Source organism: Trichomycterus rosablanca, chromosome 23 (assembly GCF_030014385.1).
Source record: "Trichomycterus rosablanca isolate fTriRos1 chromosome 23, fTriRos1.hap1, whole genome shotgun sequence".
Classification (NCBI taxonomy): Eukaryota; Metazoa; Chordata; class Actinopteri; order Siluriformes; family Trichomycteridae; genus Trichomycterus; species Trichomycterus rosablanca.
Genome location: NC_086010.1, coordinates 5,590,277 through 5,611,819, shown reverse-complemented (window position 1 = coordinate 5,611,819; position 21,543 = coordinate 5,590,277). Strand labels below are relative to the sequence as shown.

Here is a 21,543-nt window from a genome sequence, read left to right as displayed (position 1 = left end):
TGTGGCCATATAAATTTACTAACTATAAAATTAACTGTAAATTAAATGTGGCCATATAAATTAACTGGTTCTCAGGATCTAGATTGCAAACTAAACTCAATAGACAAACAAAGTCAAAACAAATAAAACACAATTTTTTTCTGCCATAACAGAACCTAATTTATATCAGTTCCCCTCTAATTTCTTTATAATGAAAAAATGAAAAGCTGCTGAGGCTTGAAAGAGTCAAGAAATGTAAACGAACCAAAATGTTCTGTCAGTTGAAGTCATCTAGTTATAAGGACTTGCTTACATAAACGTACAATGATGCTTACTGGTACAATAATTAAATATGTACAGTGCAGGTCATCCAGAGATCTGGCTATTAGGTTAAATTGTGTGTTGTAGAATGCTACATCTTTTAGAACTTTAAATGGCTTTAGATGCTTTGCACCTTCAACCCCCTCCCCCTTTTTCATTAATGAAATCATTTTATTTTTATTTGCTTTGACCTGTTCAGCAGTAAGACTGACTCAGTTTAGACTTGCTGGTCGACCCTATAGCTTCTCTGTTTGTGGTGTGTGTCATCATCATAACCATCCATTACCTTCTTCTTACCATTCTCCAGATGAAGAGGAAGAGGAACCTGTCATATATTATTCCACCCCCATTAAGTCATCGTTTGATGCAGAAGCAGGTGTGTCCTCTGCCCTTTCTCTGTCTCATCTTTATTTCTTTTCTTTTGTCGGCTTCTTCTTTTCCATACACCTTTACAACATATTATTTCAAAAGCATCTGCTGAATGCTAGAAAAGTAATTTTCATCACTATGGTCAAATGCTGCGACAAGAAAAAATGGGTAGGTTATACAAATCTTCAGTTAAATAAGTGATGAGTCTAAACTGTTCTTATCGATTATATAACAAATCTAGACATAAAACACTGAACATTGAATAGTCTTCTGTCATCAGTGTATAAATTAAGTCTGTTCTTATAGATAGACCTTCAGGTATGATGGGTGTTATGGAAGAGATGAGATTTTATGCTTTATATTACTTAAATTCTAGTAGTTCCTTGAATTCTTAGTTGTATTGTGCTTGAGCAGAGTCATGGGAGTCTAGTCTACAAAGATAAACAACATACCTGTTGTTAAGCCTATAGGGGCTAACACCCAATGTGTTCAACACTCAATGCCTTGTGACCAGAACAGTATAAAGACATAGCCATAGTATCTGTTCGGGGTTCTTGTCCAGAGACTGCTGGAGGAACTCACGATCGTGCCAATAAATTATTTAATCTAATCCAGTCAACTATAATCTTTGTTTTTATTTATCATTTTACCATATTGTGACATGGGTCTGGAAATAACATACAAAGCTAACTTTGATATGGCCTCTGAATTCCTTCTTCTTGTGCCCATAAGGGCTAGTTTGACTGTGTTCTTGAACTTGTGTTTCTAATCATTCAGTAATAGGAAAATAAATGAAATTCCTTGACTGCCATTACATACATGTACAAATTAAAGTAACACACATGGCAAAATCAAACACTGGCTCAGCGATTTCAGCGTAGGTGAAGCATATGCACATACTCACCCACATGCTATGTTGGCCGAGTGATCAATATTCAGCAGATTGCTTTTCCTCAACCCTCCGTCTGTCCTTCAAGTGGCTCACGAGTCTCTTTCACCTCCTACATGCTTGACTGAATTCAGCTGCTCCAGTCAGCTTTTTCAAGTACTTCACATTTCACTATTTATTGACACAAACATCCTGACTCAGTAACCTACATTCATGCCTTTATTTCAGGATGTTCAGTAACAGTCTCTTGGATGAAAACTAAACTGAAATGAAATCTCAGTAATCCCATTGTGAGTGAGAATCCATTTTTGGACTCTTTGTCTAGGCTTAAAGTTACGCTGGGGAGAGTTTTGATTCTGGTGGTTTTAGTTTTTGATCCAAACCTTCTATTCATGAAAACATGCTTGCCACACCTTTAGAGCTTCTGCAGTTCTGTAGCAAAGTTTCTAATGTATCTACTTCTGATTGATTTCAGTTCAGATGAAAAGATGAACTACTATGGAGAAAACCAGATCTGACTGCTTAATTTATCATCATAAACTTACAGGTGTTTTAGATAAACACTTCACATACGGTGGAAGCTCAGTGGTTAAAATCCTAGACTAGTATTTGGAAGGTTGCTGGTTCAAGCCTCATCTCTTCCAGGTTTCTATTGTTATTGTTGGGCCCTTGAGCAAGATTCTTAATCCTCAATACATGAATTGTATCTGATTGGATTTATTGACTGGTCAGAAAATACAACGAGGGCATAGCATGTTACCTTGTGGTTGTTAAAGCTTTCTGTATGCTGTCCAAAAAAAAAAGACGTGGCCAGTGGCTCCACACCTTTAAATGAGGGTGTATGCAGCAGAGGTTGCAAAGGCAATTTGGAATTATATGTGGAGAAGCTAGATGTTTAGCATTTGCTCTGTCAGGTTAAAATACTAATAAAAACAATTACCAGCGTTGGGTATAGATGCCCGCTGCCTTTTAACTGATGGCAGGGATTGATCTGTGTTGTTCTGTGCTTGTTTCATCACTCTGTGTGAAAGACTGTGAGGAGAGACCAGCAACCAATGGAAGGAAAGGCAAGTGTCGATTAAAGTGTGGACTTGCAGTGATACTACGTTTGGATGTGCATGTAAAATAAATGTGTGTGATTTTGTGTGTGATGTTTGCAGTGAGTGCTCCATATCTTATTGAACCTAAGTGTGTATACCTACAGTATAAGGGACAATATTCACTGCTTTAAGCTAAACAACTGGCTTTTGTTACTAGACTGATTTAAATGACATTTGATTGTCACATGCATAACCTAAACAGAACTAGCAAGCTTTCAGCCTCCCAAATTTATTTAAACTGCCTTTTAGCTTATTTCATCCATTTGGATCTCTGATGTTCATTCTTTTGTACCTTCATTTTACTGACAAAACTACTTTAAATTGGTTATTTAGAATTTGATCTCTGCAACAAACTCAAAGGTTTAGACAGGGGCAGATGTACCCACTGTATTACATCACCTCTTTTATGAATGACACTTTTCATTGGTTTGGGAACGGAGGGCATTAATAGTTAGAGATTTGCCAGTGGAATTTTTGTATCATTTCTTCTTTACATACAATATTTCATCTGTTCAACAGTCCGCGACTGCCAGTGTCTGATCCTTCTTTTTATGATGCACCAAAACTTTTTAATAAGAGACGAATCTCGCAAAGATTGAGCCTTATAATACCCACTTACAATAACCTCACTTGTTACCAGTTTACCTGCTTGTTGTGGAATGTTTTAAAATGATCAGACTTGAATATTTTATAAACCTTTTACTTTATTTCACTTTATTTTTCCCTCGGGGCGGCACGGTGGCTAAGTGGGTAACACTATTGCCTCACAGCAAAAAGATTCTGGTTCGATCCCCAGGTGGGACGGTCCAGGTCCTTTCTGTGTGGAGTTTGCATGTTCTTCCCGTGCTTAGGTTTCCTCCAGGAGTTCCGGTTTCCTCCTACAATCCAAAGAATGTGCAGTAGAGGGGAATTGGAGATACAAAATTGTCCACGACTGTGTTTGACATTAAACTTGTGAACTGATACATCTTGGGTAATGAGTAACTACCATTTCTGTCATGAATGTGACCAAAGAGTGTAAAACATGACGTTAAAATCCAAGTAAATAAATTTGTATTTTCCCCTCGGCTTAGCTTTTTGTTTTTGCAGGCATGAATTCTAAATTAGTTTAAATTTACAAAATGCAATAAAACTGGTCAGCCAAAACGTTATTTTTGTATTATGGCACTTGAATTAAGGTTTGAGAGAATAAACTAAGCACAGAAACCCCCCAAAAAGTGTTTTTTTCCCTTCATGGTACATTAATCGCTTTTTTGTAGTTACAGCCTTTGACCAGTAGATGGCGCAAAATGCCGTAATGAAAAGTGCTGTTCACTGTTCAGTGCTGAACCCTCATCTGTTCCTCAATTCCATCCAGAATAACAACCACATGATTAGTGCTTCTGATATCCAGCTCACATCTTAATTAAAGGGGCTCGGCTGAACAGCTGTACCTAAATTTTCTTGAAGAAAATTGATCGTTTTACATGATTAGTTACCCTCTACATTAACCATGTCATTCTGACTCACTATCATAATTCAGTCTGTGTTATTTAAATGTGCTTGGAACTAATCAGATTGTGTAACATTTTATTTGTCATCAATCAGAAGCAGGTGGGTTTAAATGGTAATGGGTATAATGAGGGTGTTATGTAAACCTGCACCTGGTTAAAAAGATGTGTGGTTTGTATATTAAGCAGACAGACTGTTTTTTTGTTTTTTTTTTACTAATGCTGTCCTTACTAATCATGCATCAGCAGAGGTGACGTGGGAGGACCAACAGCACTCTCGTATAGGTTTGGCCCAAATTAACGGCTACACGTCACTTCAGGCACCAGGTTGGTCCTGTCATGCTTGGACCTTTTTTTCTTGTGTGCTTTTCCTCTTTCCTTCTCTGAAGCACTCCATCTTTCTGTATCTAATAATACTTTATGGCTTACCAGACATTTTTAGTCACACAATGCTAATCTTAGGTACCCTGCTTTGGTATTAGAACAGCTTAGGTTTTTTGTGGCATGGTTCTACAAGGTGTTGGAAGTTTTGCTTTAAGCGTTCAGTCCATGTTGAGAAGACTGCATCATGTTATTACTGCAGATTTGTGTGCTGAACATTTATGCTGTGAATATTCTACTACCACACATTGCAAAGTTGCCCTGTTGCCCAGATCTGCTGCGGGAAGCAAGGTGATGTTAATGGAACCAGTTTAAGATGGCTTTGTGGGATCTTCTCTCCATTCTGAGATTGTACATTCTAAACCGGCAGGAATGCACATAGTCAGTAACAGTACTCAAATAGGTTGGGGCATTTTCCAAGCAACACTTTTCCAATCTTAACTGTCCAGTTTCTGTCAGCTTGTGCCCACTGAAGCCTCTGTTTCCTAATAATGGCTGATGAAGCCTTGATTTACCTTGCCTTTTCTGCATAACAGTGTTATACAATGTGGGTATGTGAGATGCCATAGCCTTCCTGTTACTTATTTAATTATTAGGATTTAATGTCATGTTTTACACATTCTGGTTACATTAATGGCAGGACGGGTAGTTACTGGTTACACAAGATTCATCAGTTCAGGTTGTTAATTTTAAACACAGTCATGGACAATTTTGTATTTCTAATTCACCTCACTTGCATGTCTTTGGACTGTGGGAGGAAACCAGCGCCCCTGGAGGAAACCCACACAGACACAAAGGAGAACATGCAACCCAGGACCTTCTTAATGTGAGGCGATAGTGCCACCCACTGAGCCATTGAGCCGCCCGCTCCTGTCACTTGACCTCTCTAAGTGAGTCATTTCCCTCTGCATAACTGCAGCTCACTGGATGTTTTTTGGCACTATTCTGGGTAAACTCTAGAAACTATTGTGCATAATTCCAGTAGAGTAACAGCTTCTGACATATACTCGAACCAGCTTATTCTGCACCAACCACTATGCCACAGAGTCACTCGGATCATGGTTTTTCATCGTTCTGTTTTGCCAAAAGACTTCCAACTTGCAGCTCCAGTGCAAAACTAACACTGTTGTGATTGAACTACATTCGAGTGAGCAAAAAGTTGTTTGAGTTTTATTTTTGACTGAAATATTTCTGTGCCAACCTACTAGCAAGTCTAGTCATTATAAAAGAAGCACTGTTCCAAATTTGGCTCCTCACACTCCCCCTCAGTGTGTGAAAAGAACTGAGAGTGCCATCAAGGAAGAGATTGTGTGAGTTTGACTGATCACAGCTAACAGAATGATTGCATAAAAGCTTCAGACAATTGTTATGAAAGGTAATTAATACAGCGAAAGAGAGAAAAAATACAAACTACATATAAATTAACTTTAAATGAGCGATTAAAAAGCTAATAAAAAAACCAACTCCCACCAGCCGAACAGGTACATAAAGCTGACTGGACTGGCTGTTCTAAGTGAGTGGATGAGTGAGATACCCTGTAATGTAATGAGTTTGTTCCCATAATACACCAAGCATTAATAATGACTGTTGCATATAAACAGCGTTCATTTAAATGCAATTTTTTACAAAATACAGTACAAGCAGCTGCTTATTTACTCTAAAAACATTGAAAAAAAGTATGTGGACATCTGATATACCTGCAACACCTATTGCTGACAGCTGCATATAGTCTATTGTGTAAAAAAAAAAGTACAAGCCTCCAACTTTGTGCCAACAGTTTGGGGACTGCACCCCTGTATTCAAGGCAAAGTCCATACAGACCCATTTTAATGTTCAGGAAATTATAACCTGTACAGAACCCTAACTCCATTAGGCACAAATGGAATCATTTGGAATGTAGATTGTAAGCCAGACCTTCTCATCCAACGTCAGTGTCTGACCATATAATAAAGCAATAAGCCACGAGAGGCCGTGCATTACTGTGATTTTAGCACGGGGATGACGTTTTTGGCACGACGCGAAGCGGAGTGCCTAAAACTTCTTTCCCCGTGCTAAAATCATAACAGTAATGCACGGTCTCGAGTGGCTTATTGCTTTTATAAAACGGCGGTCAACAAAAAATATAATAAATACAACAATGTTTAATTCATAAATGTATTTATCGTGTATAAACTTACAATAAAGCATTCTTCCGCGACGCAAAATAGTTCGATTAACAGTGTTGCTAGGCAACATGAGGGCGAAAATAACATTAACTTTTTCGATTCAGTGGCGTATTAATATGGAATGATGTGAGGTGGTCCTAGGTGTGCGTTTATCGGGGATTTTACAACGGCTTCGAACGCGGCTCAGCCAATCAGATTTTAGGACCAGAACTATCCGTTTTATAAATGATGTTTTTACTGAAATGGCACATATTTATACCCATGCCCATATTAATGCCCATAGTTTTAGAATAGGCCATGTACAGTGTATCACAAAAGTGAGTACACCCCTCACATTTCTGCAGATATTTAAGTATATCTTTTCATGGGACAACACTGACAAAATGACACTTTGACACAATGAAAAGTAGTCTGTGTGCAGCTTATATAACAGTGTAAATTTATTCTTCCCTCAAAATAACTCAATATACAGCCATTAATGTCTAAACCACCGGCAACAAAAGTGAGTACACCCCTAAGAGACTACACCCCTAAATGTCCAAATTGAGCACTGCTTGTCATTTTCCCTCCAAAATGTCATGTGATTTGTTAGTGTTACTAGGTCTCAGGTGTGCATAGGGAGCAGGTGTGTTCAATTTAGTAGTACAGCTCTCACACTCTCTCATACTGGTCACTGAAAGTTCCAACATGGCACCTCATGGCAAAGAACTCTCTGAGGATCTTAAAAGACGAATTGTTGCGCTACATGAAGATGGCCAAGGCTACAAGAAGATTGCCAACACCCTGAAACTGAGCTGCAGCACAGTGGCCAAGATCATCCAGCGTTTTAAAAGAGCAGGGTCCACTCAGAAAAGACCTCGCGTTGGTCGTCCAAAGAAGCTGAGTGCATGTGCTCAGCGTCACATCCAACTACTGTCTTTGAAAGATAGGCGCAGGAGTGCTGTCAGCATTGCTGCAGAGATTGAAAAGGTGGGGGGTCAGCCTGTCAGTGCTCAGACCATACGCCGCACACTACATCAAATTGGTCTGCATGGCTGTCGCCCCAGAAGGAAGCCTCTTCTGAAGTCTCTACACAAGAAAGCCCGCAAACAGTTTGCTGAAGACATGTCAACAAAGGACATGGATTACTGGAACCATGTCCTATGGTCTGATGAGACCAAGATTAATTTGTTTGGTTCAGATGGTCTCAAGCATGTGTGGCGGCAATCAGGTGAGGAGTACAAAGATAAGTGTGTCATGCCTACAGTCAAGCATGGTGGTGGGAATGCCATGGTCTGGGGCTGCATGAGTGCAGCAGGTGTTGGGGAGTTACATTTCATTGAGGGACACATGAACTCCAATATGTACTGTGAAATACTGAAGCAGAGCATGATCCCCTCCCTCCGGAAACTGGGTCGCAGGGCAGTGTTCCAGCATGATAATGACCCCAAACACACCTCTAAGACGACCACTGCTTTATTGAAGAGGCTGAGGGTAAAGGTGATGGACTGGCCAAGCATGTCTCCAGACCTAAACCCAATAGAACATCTTTTGGGGCATCCTCAAGCGGAAGGTGGAGGAGCGCAAAGTCTCGAATATCCGCCAGCTCTGTGATGTCGTCATGGAGGAGTGGAAAAGCATTCCAGTGGCAACCTGTGAAGCTCTGGTAAACTCCATGCCCAGGAGAGTTAAGGCAGTTCTGGGAAATAATGGTGGCCACACAAAATATTGACACTTCAGGAACTTTCACTAAGGGGTGTACTCACTTTTGTTGTTGGTGGTTTAGACATTAATGGCTGTATATTGAGTTATTTTGAGGGAAGAATAAATTTACACTGTTATATAAGCTGCACACAGACTACTTTTCATTGTGTCAAAGTGTCATTTTGTCAGTGTTGTCCCATGAAAAGATATACTTAAATATCTGCAGAAATGTGAGGGGTGTACTCACTTTTGTGATACACTGTATATTAAGTGTGTATTAATGTTTACATGATGTATTTACGGGACATTGTATCGTTGCTGAATCAGAATCTGCTTCTTCAGCATTCATGTCAGCTGACTCGGCAGACTCTCGGCTGATTTGGAATAGTTCCCTCACTTCAGGTTCCAGACAGAAAACAAATTATTTTGTAAATGGATGTGGTCCTCAGGGCTGCATGATTTAGTTCAGTTTACCATAGCAACAAACAATGCTTAATGGTTTGCTTCTAGGCTGCATTTATCTGGGTATGTTTGATGCTTTTTAAGGTGTTTTGAGGTTTTGTCAGTTCTTGGGGTTTGCAGGGAAACTCAACTGAATGACCATGTCCTCATAGGCAAAGGCAATCATTCCTATCTCTATACACTGTATTCACCGTAGGCTTTGGTTTGGTTGTGGAACCTTTTGTTTGCCAACAGAACACTGAGTCTTCTTCTTTAATGCTTAATGAGACCGGAGAATCAAAGGCTAAAAAACGTGAATGTTTTTCAGTTTATCTAGACTCTTAGGCTTTCGATTATGTACTTTCCTTGTCATCTTACCTTAGAGTTTTGATATTGGATTTGGAATAAGACCAGGCCTTCTAATTTCAATAGCCTCAGTGTTTTTTGTGTAGGCTCACTGGAGTATAGAGTAGAACATAATGGCATTTTAGACTGTATATAGTTCATTTGTTGAATAAAGCTCAGTTAAGATTCAGCCACAGGAAAACACGACTGTATTTTTGTGGTATCTAATAATCTTTAGAATGAACCTTATGTTTTATAGTCACATTATGAGTTAGACAGGTGCTATGGTGTGAAATGAACTATATAAGAACACAATGAGCCCTTTCATATTCAAAACCTGATATAGCATTGGGTTACTTTTACATCATTTATGCCTCTAATAAAGCAGGTTGTATTTTTTGAAATAATCTACTTTTCCTTAGTTATTGACTTTACTTGGGCTTTATTTTAACATGGCTTATAGGGTGTCGGCACATCTGACCTGATAATGTATTAGTTTATATGGACAAGCAGTAGTGAATTGTATATTTTAATATAAATTTACGTTTGGTTATATCTTTTTTGTCAAGCTTTGCAAGCTTAACACTGCAAACATTATCTATTTGTGATGTGGAACAACAGATCAGTACCTTTAAGAAAGCAAGTCATATTTGAATAGCATCAGGTCTTGATGAATATCCAGGCCACCACTGTAAATAAGGAGCTGTTCTTTATGACTTGCCTGGTTATATATATATATATATATGTGTGTGTGTGTGTGTGTGTATATATATATATATATATATGTGTGTGTGTGTATATATATACAGTATATATATATATATATATATATATATATATATATATATATATATATATATACTGTATATATATATATACATACACACACACACACACACACACACACATATATACTGTATATTAGAGCAACAACATAATGTATTTGAATAAGGTGGATTGGTCCATGCTGGCCAAACTTCACTACCTTACCAGAACGATGTACCTTGTCAATGTGCGTTTCAACAACAGCTGTGAAATTGCATGTCCTTGATATTACTGTATCAAACATCTTCAAAGCACCTTTAACAGCAACATTACAAAAAAGTGCTTTACTTTATCTTGCATTTTTAATTTGTATTTGTTAATTTTTTTTAGAAGAAACATTACAGTGCTTTTGAGCCAAATGCCTCAGCGTGAGCAGCATGTGGGGCTTGTAAGATAAAGGACACTGTACATGGTGTATGATTAATGATATCTGCAGATGTGTGTGCAGCTCATTGTTGCAAAACAGGGCGACTAAACGGGGATAAAAACGACCACCATCAGCAGATTTTGTTACACTAAGGAATTTGAATATGCAGAGGAACTGTGTGGTCCAATTAGTTGTGTATAGAGCCTATAGAAAAAGCACTGTTACATAATCTACACCATGCTGACGGCTAATATGAGTAGCTTCGTGTGTTGTGTATTTGTTGACATTTGTAAATGGGCCACTGTCTTCAGGGTTTTTCTATTTTTACACAGCCTTATTTCCACAGCTCAACTTCCCTTCTCGAGCGAGGCACACACACACACATATATATATATATATATATATATATATATATACGTATGTATATATGTATGTATATATGTATGTACTGTATATGTATATATTTTTATTCTTTACCCTTCTATCCCTTCTTCTAGCTCTCTTTTTTCAGGTCAGCTGGACGTTGTGCTGTCACACATGCATTTTCTATTAAATATCTCTTTAATATTTACAGGCTATAAAGGAACGCCACTTCTTTTATCTTTTTAGATTCTGTTTAATGTGTCCTTGTGATTCATTTATTTATTTTTTTCCCTATTTCATTTTGCTGTTGTTTATATTGTGATGTTTCATCATTTCCGCACACTAACCAACACCTTTATACTTTAAAACCTTCTTCCTGGCACACACACCCTCTTACACCCATCTTCTCTGTCTGTGTTTGTGTACTGTGTGTCATGTGATGTGATGTGATGTGATGTTACCCCCTCCCCACAAATATAACCCCTTCTTAAGAAGATATGGAGTCGACAGCTCGGACAAACTCAGGTCTGTCTTCCCTTCTTCTCTGCCCTAATATTTTCCCTGCATTTTCTTCTCTTCCTTGCTCATCTCCATCACTGCTTCAGTCGAATCACTCGGCTGTCTGATTGCACACGGTGCTCCTCTTTTGCACTACCGTACATTTGGAATCGGTTAGATGTAATTTACAGTTTTCATGTCTGAAAAGAAGGAAGGAAAAAAGATGAGATAATGTACTTTTATTTAAATTTTCATTTATTTTCCCAGTACATAAGAGAACCATCCAAGAGTCAAGTTTAGACCAGTAGTGTGGCTTATAGATAGGCAATAGGTGGTAATTTTCAAAAAATAACTTTAGATGATAAAACAAATTTGAACCAGCATACAAATTCTTTGTTCCCATTTCACAGCTTAGTTATTATATTTTTATGAAGACATTTTAAGATTATAAAGGTTACACAAATGTAAATATTCAAAATTTTCATAGAGCTGTTATCTTATTTTGATTTGCTCTTTAACTTCTTAATTGAACGCCATTTGATTTAATGTTAAGCTGTAATGAAGCCCCGTAATTGAAATGTTCATTCCATCAGTCAGATCTATTCCTGTTATCCACTCTCTTACATTATCTCCACCCAATCTCATTAATGCTTTATCCTGCCAACACTGTAATTGCACCAACAACAGTTAGATTTTACTAACAGGTTTTAATCAGGCTTGCCAAAATCAGATTCAAAGTCATCTATTTAGTAATAATGAACCAATCTGGCTTCATAACAGTATCATTAATGGTTCTCCATGTGTGATTTATTTTTTTAAAGACCTAATAAAGGTTACAGTCATTTTATTTTATTATGTCCTAAACCCAAAAAAACATATTGTTTCTCATCACTATTGTTATATGTGAAAATTAGACAATATAAGCCCAGAGAACAGAAATAAAAGGTAGACTAGTTGGATTTTTGTGTCTGTGTCTATTATGCTAATAGAAGTAAGATTAAGCCAGTCAAACTGTTGTAATGTCAAGTCTTTTAAATAAAATTATTCATGAGGGGCACCACTCGTGCACCCTGAACCAATGATGTCATATCTAAATAATAAAGTTCTTGTTAGTGAGAAGCACTCCTAATACTAATACTCTTCTTGGCCAAGAGTATGTGGACACCAATCAAAGACCTTGTTGAACACCATTTTAAATATGGAATTGTATGTTTTGGACCCCTGTTTTCAACTCTTACAACCTGTGCTCGTCTGGAAACGATTTTAGAGATTTTAAAGCATGACTGTTTTGCAGGAAAGACTTAGTCAGGCCAGGCATTGTTGTTGGTCTTTAAGAATTATTGCCAGTGTTCCGATTCTTCCCAAAATACTGACTCAGTTTGAGGTCAGGGTTATGTGTAGGTCAGTTTCTTTCTACACCAAACTTAGTGCGTTTTTGATGGACCTCACCTTGTGTATGTGGGTGGTGCAAAAGGCATTATTGCTGGGAATTATTGCTGTTGTATATTGTTGCATTAACTTTTTTCTTCATTTAAACTAAGCACCTTTAGAGTTAACACTGTTTGCCCTTTCTACAGAATATTAGTCAGTTTCCATCTCTTTAAAGGCCAGTTTTGCAGAAAAATGCAAAAACTGTTTTCAGTTAAAAGCTATTTTTTGTGAATTGGTTTTATACACTTGCTAGCACTGGGTGTGACTGGAACACCTGAACCCAGTAATTAGGTGTGTCCTTATACTTTTGGCCATATAGTGTTCAGCATATTATGAACCGGATAAATGTGATGGTGCTCAGTCCATGAACTGATCATTTTCCCAGAGTTCCCACTCTTTCCGCTTAGACACTCAACATGTTATAATGGATCTGATCTGTAGATGGATTTTATGATGTGAGGTTTAGTTACAGATTACAAACCTGCCTGATTTTTTTTTTTTTCCTTTCCCCCAAAACAAAACTGCTGATATTCAAGACTCGGCACACAAAGGCAGCAGTGCTGCTATAGCACAAAAAGGATATTGCAGTTTCTCTTGTGGGAGCTTGGAAAAAATTGAGGATTTTTTAAAATGTAACTTTGCTTAGCAAAATACGACATCCCCCAATGTTGTATGTATTTAATGATAGTCCCAGACACTGTCCAAGGTCAAGCAGGCTTAACATTGTCATGGCTTTAAAGAGACAGTGGTAACCTAGCCTAGTAGTGAGTAAAGCTTTGGGTGATTGGAAAGACAGTTGTGGGTTTGAATCCTGGCTCTGCTGTTGGTTTCTTGAGCAAGGCCCTAAACCCTCTTGGCTCCAGGAACTCTGTATAATGGCTGACTCTGCAGTTGGATCCCAGCTTCCAAACAAGCTGGGATATGCAGAAAAAAAGAATTTCAATATACTGTACATGTGTGTGAGTATATATAACAAATAAAGGCAATCCACATACCCTATATTATATACAGTATATAATGTCTGTTGGTTCTTACTGTTGATTCTTTCTGTTGATTCAGTTCTTCTAAAACGTTATTTATCACACTGGAATGTTTATTATTTAGGCAGAGCAAGGATACTTAGATTTTCTTCACTATGTAGTGAGAAGTGTGTACTATACCAACCCTGTGCATGAATATTAAATCTACTGTATCATCATGTTAACCGTTGTGTGCACATACCAAGCTACAATTCTTTTCTTGGATCACACACCATCACTAGTGATTTGGTTTGCCTGCATATCTCATCCAGGCTTTCCCCAAACTTCCTCCCCTACATACATAGATTAACACACACTTACACACACTCACCACTGTCTCATGTGTCAGCAGGTACTATGGACATGGATGAGAAGACACGACAGATGAAGCAGAAGGTGGAAAAGTATAAGCAAGGAACCGGCTCTGACTCCCGTCTCGAACAGGACCGGCACTCGAAGGCAAGTTATCCAGCAAAATACATTGTTTGACCCCCTGACCATTAGGTTGTTGGCTATCCTTTTAAAAAAACATTAATGTTATTCAAATCCACTACAATTATACAAGTCATTCAGATTAATAAAATCAATTGTGTGCAGTTCATGTCTACAATGTTGACAGATTTTCCCAGAGTTGATCTGTTATTGCACTGGTTTCTTCAATAGCTCCTAAGCCAGACATTTAAAACAGCTTCTCACTCCCAAAAAAAAAGTGTTAAAAGATTTTAATTGGTAAAGATTGGTAAGCATGCTGTGTTATTTTGCTACCAACAGCATTTAGTATAGTGTATGCTGTTCATGTGATTTATATGTTATATTCTACATTTTCTCAGTAAAACTAAAAATCTGTTTTTAGTGTTTCAATACTGTGGTGGAAAACACTCTTAATGAAATACCTTAGAAACTGGATTATGAGTAGAAAAGAGTTTTATTCTTGTCTGCAGAAAAGGATCACACTGACAAAATGTGATAAGACTGAAAGAAAATAATCACCCTTTATACTCTCATCAGTGATCTTGTAGAGAGTGGAAGATTCCATCAATAACAGAGATTTCTTAGGTAGAAGATAAGAACTGATCTAAACCAGCTAGAACTGGGTTTTGGGCGTCATACAATGTAATTCCATTGTAGCAGTATTCTTGGAATATTGGAATATGACTAGCAATCATGCCCTGAATATATCAACACATCACATATCTAATTAGTAATTGTTTATCTATTAATACTTCTAGTGTAAATTAACATTTTTCTCCCACACTACATAGAGTAGAAGTCAAAAATGTACATACACTTGTAGAGAGTGTCATGTCATGGCACTTTTGGTAAGTTGCCATAGTCAATCATAATAATAAACACAGAATTAGGAGGCTGTAACATTCTACACCTCCAAATTAGTAGCTATGTATCTATATTTTTTACCGTAATGAACTTAAATTTGTACACAACATACACATATTAAAAAAAAAGTATGTACCCAACATGTAACTAATATTCTTAATTTATTACAATATTATTTTTACACTAACCAACAGTGCTTATATCAGTTGTGCAGTTTTTTTCTTTTATTTTAAGATTTGCTATCTTATTGTGTGCTATAGGTAGTTTTGAAGCAGTACCAAATCCTGGTTCTTCCAAAGGAAAATAATAAATTAGATATTCTTTTATCTCCAATGGGTATAATTAAAAACAATAGACTAAACTACATATACTACATTTCTATAGATTGACTGTACTTACTTGACTGCGAACAATTAGCTGATAATACTTAAGTAAATAATGCTTAAGTACTATTTAAGTATCTACTTAGGTCAATGTGTGGACACTAAGCTTATATTAATTAAGTATGGGTCATTATTTTCTACACCTCTATCATTTAATTCTGCAGCAGTGAAAGAACTTTACAACCTATTTCGACTGACCGCACGTTACAAGCTTTGCTGAGTGTTCTGTTTAAGCTCACAGTGATCTGAAACGCTGCACATGTAGTTCATCACAAGCCTGCTGGAATGCTTCACAAACCTGACAGCTCAATCATTTAAATCACATTTCTCTACTTTGAAACCAGGACAGATTGTCCAGTAGTTTTACTAAGCATCCAAAAGCATTTATACATACAGTGTGTGCTTTCCTGGAGAATGAATCATAAATGTTTGCTCACTGTTGTGCTGGATAAAATGTACACTATTAAGTCTGCTGTCCTGACCCACATCCTTCTGGTAACACTTGTTATTTTCATTAATCAGCCATAATTGCTCAAAGCAGTGTTTTTAAATCTTATAGCAATAATCTTTTGGCATTTATATCATGTAGGTGAACTTGTGAAAGGAAACCCATCCAGACACAGAGAAGATGCAAACTCCACGCAGAAAGGGGAATCAACCCAAGCCATTCTTGCTGTGACATTGTTCTAATATCTTCAAGCATATTATGCTGGCCATGAAGGTTGCACAATGTACCAAGTCTGCAGGGATTTCAGTAATTATAACAGTAGATTTATTTTATACTGAGCTTATTACCCAGACATATTTATTACTTCTTTATCCATTTTTACCAAGCGAGTCACTAAATCTGTGCACTGATCATATTCAGTATGAGAAACATTGAACTGCTCCACAGTCCTGGTTCCTAAGAGGCATAGCAGAATGTTGGCTAAGAAAAATGGTGAGCCTTGAAGAACACTATGTTTACAGTCTCAGAGGAGACGGGGCGTCTAGAGCTAGAAGTGCTTCTCTTTTAAAACTGATGGAGTGGTGACTCAGGGCCACCATGAACATGACCTGCAGTCTCATAAGTTTGAACTGTGTTCTCTCAGAAGAAAAGAGCAATTACTTTGTGTACTTATACTTAGGAAGTGGTACAAGGTCATGGCCTTGGAACACTTCACCTCAGCACTTGTTACATAACTAAACCAGAGTAAGTACACATGTCCAGGAGTATGCGCTTATCAGAATTTTGTAGTCCATGTGTAGTTAAAGCACCACATGCATGACATATGATGCAGTAATATTTTAAATAGTCTAAATACTTTTCATCCCATATTAGCATATCTTTATTACTGCTTATAAGTTAAACAACCGTATTTGCACAAATTTGAAGTGGACGCTTACTCCAAATATATTAAAAGTACTAAATGCTTGTTTCTCATCAATGTATACATACAGATTAAGTTGCCATTTAATCACCATGACCAGTGTAGAACACATTTCCACCAGACAGAAAAGCATGTGAGATACAAAAACAAACATCATTAAAGAATAAAAGGAGAAATATGACAACATGGGGGCAATTATGGGGCAGATGTAGACAGATGGCAAATAAGACCGGGAGAAGAGACTGAAGCTGCTAGTCAAATGAAATCGCTTAAAGTGGCAGGTGTCTGCAAATATAAAACTTTCTAACAGATCTATTTTATGCATATTATATAGGGAGGGAGGGATGTGTGGTTGAATGGGTGAATTGGTAGATGACTGAAAAATTGATGGACTGGGTGAATTATAAGTTTATTTACAGAATATTAGTTTAATTATTGATTATTGTGTTACATTTATCAGACCGAACGTGACACAAAAACAATAATGATGGATGAATGGATGCTGTTTTCAACCTTATCAATTAATGCTTAATGAATTATTAGAGGATATGTGGGTTTATAGACAAATTGATGGATAGTGGGATGAATAAATGGACTGATGACTGGATCGTCTGACTGATAGCTGAATATGTGGATGCATAAATTGATGGATAGATGGACCTAAGTACAAATAGAGAAATAAATGATTGAATGCACGGATGGCTGGCTGGTGGGATGAATGATGGGTGGAGGAATGGATACACTTTTTAATAAAAGTGTGGCGTAGTGGCTCGATAGGTAGCACTGTCACCTCTTAGCGAGAAGGTCTCTGGTTTAATTCTCAGGTGGAGCGGTCTGGGTCCTTTCTGTGTTGTTTGCATGTTTTCCCTGTATCTGGTTGCCTTCCACAGTCCAAAGACATGTAAGTTAGGTGAATTGTAGATACAAAATGTGATAAACTGTGGTGGTGTTCATGTGTAACCCGTAACTAACTACCTGTAAGGCCATGAAATGGGACGGTACAGTGACTTGGTGGGTAGCACTGTCGCCTCAGAGCACGGGTCTTTTCTGTGTGGAGTTTGCACGTTTCCCCCCGTGTCTGCGTGGATTTCCTCCAGGAGCTCCGGTTTCCTCCCACAGTCCAAAGACGTGCAAGTGAAGTGAATTGGAGATACAAAATTGTCCATGACTGTGTTTAACAACTTGTACCAGTACCAGTAACTACCTGTCCTGTCATAAATGTAACAAAAGTGTGTAAAACATAATGTTAAAATCCTAACAAATAATACAATTCAAATAAATGAACACTGATGTATGGATAAAGTCATTCAAATAATATTAGGAAAACATGGTCTAACCCTAGTCTTTGTTGTTTCTGTGTAGCATCTGGGCAGGGATGGCAAGCCCGGGATGGACAGTCTCTCCGCCAAATCGTCCGACAGTGACGTGAGCGACGTGTCCGCTGTGTCGAGAAGCAGCAGTGCCTCTCGCTTCAGCAGCGCGAGCTACATGTCCGTCCAGTCCGAACGGCCGCGGGGAAACCGCAAGATCAGGTGAGAACGAGGGCAAAAGTAAAGTAAAGTGCTGTTTGCCAGGGATTGGTTAATTTCTTTATATTTACTTTATGCTGTATCTAAGGAGAAGTTCCGGGGTGGTCTGTAATGAAAACCCCTGTTCTGGGATCCTTTAATTGATCAGGAAATGCACTTGTAGTACCTCATTTCCTGGACGTTCAGGTTCAGGTTTGGTTCTGTGTAGACATGAGTAGAGCCAAACGTCTGAACTTGACCATAATTCCACACCCATCACTGGCAAACTATTACTTTGACTCCAAGGGCGTGATGAGCGCAATTCAAGTGATTTTGTAGTCGAGCACTCGTGTAGCAAATGGCTTTTCAATCATTTTTCAGTTCATATACTCACTAATGGCTTTGTATGTTTTATAGTGCACTATATATACCAATTATTATGCTTGTGTGTAATAAATAGTGCACTGTATATCCAACACACTCATTACGGTGCACCACTAAACAAACAGCACAATCATGTAAGCTTTATATCACCATGGGCTGCAAGGTTATCACACAATAAAGAAGAAGCTTTTGCTGCGTCTGTGTGTTTAGCAACAAATTATAGCTAAGCATGTCCTTTATGTCCATGTCTATAGACTGTGGGCAGTGTCACCCACATTTTCATGCAGCTTTTAATTCATGACAGACTTGGGATTTGGTGGTCGTTTTTATAATACATACTTATAATTTGGCCATCCTGAATTTTTATTTATTTTTTTACATTAGTAAAGTAACTTTGGGTTTTTGACCTGGTGTGGAGACTAGTGTTCCATTTATTTTTTTTATTTGCAGTCAAACTAGCCCTACTTATATGGTCACAAAAAGCATCAGTCAATCAAAATCAAAAAAATAAATTAATAAATAAATAAAAATTAGGAGGCCATGTGCAAAAGTTAAATTACAATGTGGATCTTTCTACACCATCAAATTATAACTAATTTTTGGTTTGCCTGTATTTTTTATGTTGCTGCATCGTTAAACATATTTTGAATGTTTTGCTTCTTTTGTTCACGTTTTCATTCTGCGCTTTTTGTGCTTCTTTTTTCTGTTCTGCATGAAATTCGCTACTTCATGCCTCTAGCAGAACCATGCCGGGGCGGAGCCTATCCAGGGAGGGGCTTTCTGGGGAGGTGTTGCATGAGGAGGAGGAGGGAGGGGTGGGGAAAAGTGGGCGGGGCAGGATGGAAAAGACACATAGCGTAGATAGAGAGGAGGCGGAGTCTAACCGGGACGCTGCTCAGAGGCATCTGTCAGAGAACGACCTCAGGTAAAGCGCTACCATCACGGCACCTGATGTATGTTATACTGTGTGTTTTATAGCTGTCTGTTTTCATTGGACTTCTTTAAGCTACTTAAGCTAGTTATTATGTTTAACTTATTTTAATGATTTAAATAACTTTTAATCCTAAAAACTATGAGACTAACTAAAATTCAATAAAAATCAAGAACCTTAAGAAAGAAACTGCAGTGCATTTCCAGTCTTTGCACTGACCAACTTTGTATTTTTTTTACTAAACAAATTTAGAAATTTATGACTGACACACTCAAAAAAGTTGGCACAGAGGCATGTTTACCACGAGTTCATCACCTTTCCTATTAATTACACTTTTTAATTTAGCGGTGTAGTTTGGGAAGTAAGTATCAGCACTTTTACAGTTTTGCGAGTGGAATAATCTCTCATTCTTCCTCGATACAAGACTTCATCTACTCAACAGTATGTGCTTATTGTCTGATTCTATTCATGATGTTCCATGCATTTTTACTTGGGGATAGATCTAAACTGCAGGCAGGCCAGTCAAGCACACACACTCTGTCTCTGTAGCCAAGCTACATAATAAAGACATAATCTGTAGTGGATCCTCCTTTTGGTATTGATTTAAATACATTTCACTTTTTAAAATGCAAATTCAACAGAAATCAACAGTATTGTTTTAAATGATTTTTTAACATCTTATCAGTGCAGCCTTTTTATTTGTATCTTTGTTTTTATAAATGTTTTCTTATACTATATATTTAAATTAACATACTGATTAATTTGACTTATTTTTAGATCAGATTAAGCTTGTTATAGTTTTGTTTTTCCCTTGTGCTCTGTCTGTTTCATGCAGGCTTTTAGGCAGTCCAGCTCTGTGTATAGTGTGCAAAGTGTAGAACTGGTCCCATCAGAAGAACTTGGCTAATCAAAGCAATTGATGGCGTCTTCACATTATGTACTGCAATGTTTTGTTAGTGTTAGCATTGTTTTTACTAAGCAATTTTTTAACCTTTAAGGTCTATAATCGTAATCTATACAAAATACATAGTATTCAGAAAATGAAGAAGGGTATTATTATGTAACTAACTTTATACATCCGTTAGTGGTGGATGTGTGAAACATTTTCACTTGTTAATAAAGCGTAGTGTCCACAAACTTTTGGCCATATAGTGTATATGTAACATGAGATAAGGATCCATAAGAATAAAAGCTAAGCAATTTTAAACCCCTTGGGGTCAATAATCTTAATCTATACAACATACATTTAGTTTCATTTTACAAAAATATTGCAATTGCATGTAAACGTTTATATTTGAATATTTGGAAATATGCAGATTAACTAACTGTCCCTATAATATTGGCGGGCATGCTGACTGCTAATAAATAATGCATTATTTATATTCATTCCTACACCTGACAGACATGCAAACATTTGTATATACTGCATTTTTATTTGTGGTATTTAAAGTGGTAACATGAACTCAGTCACAAACCACACACTATGTTACATTTTTAATTCCTCTTAAAATGACCACCTTGACTCCTTGCCAAAACCCTACAGGGTTAACTCAGTTATTAGAGTACTGGATTAGTAATCTGAAGGCTGCTGGTTTAGGCCCCACCATTGCCAGGTTGCCATTTTTGAACTGTTGAGCAGGGCTTTTCAGCCTCATAAGTTTTGGTTGCTTTGTATAAAAGCATCTGATAAGTCCTTTATAATATAAAATGTTATTCAATGGAACATAATACTGACTGACATGATACATATTATGTACATACAAATAAAGGACACCTTCCACATTATGTCCATAACTTGATTACAGTAAGGGCTTTGGTGTGGGTTTAATTTTGGGGTTATCAGAGATTTGATATCAGTAATATCTGGAAAATATAAAATCAGTGCATCTTTAATAAGAAGCCTCCAGTTGACTTAAAAGGAACGAATTATGGTGAAGGACGTGTAGACACTGGAGTCTGCAATTAA

At 37.5% G+C, this 21,543-nt stretch overlaps 1 protein-coding gene across 8 annotated transcripts in view; it reads left to right on the top strand.

Annotated features, from left to right (window-relative positions):
- rims2a (regulating synaptic membrane exocytosis 2a) overlaps positions 1-21,543 on the top strand; it is a 148,325-nt gene that overhangs the window by 91,230 nt on the left and 35,552 nt on the right. For 4 of the 8 annotated variants that reach the window (XM_062985768.1, XM_062985764.1, XM_062985762.1 and 1 more), the window contains 3 exons: positions 14,016-14,125; positions 18,117-18,286; positions 19,386-19,571. In XM_062985768.1, coding sequence (XP_062841838.1) covers positions 14,016-14,125; positions 18,117-18,286; positions 19,386-19,571 — 466 coding nt within the window. Of the gene's footprint in view, positions 1-614; positions 677-14,015; positions 14,126-18,116; positions 18,287-19,385; positions 19,572-21,543 lie in introns of those variants that run through there. The other 4 variants (XM_062985765.1, XM_062985766.1, XM_062985761.1 and 1 more) reach the window with 4 other exon arrangements.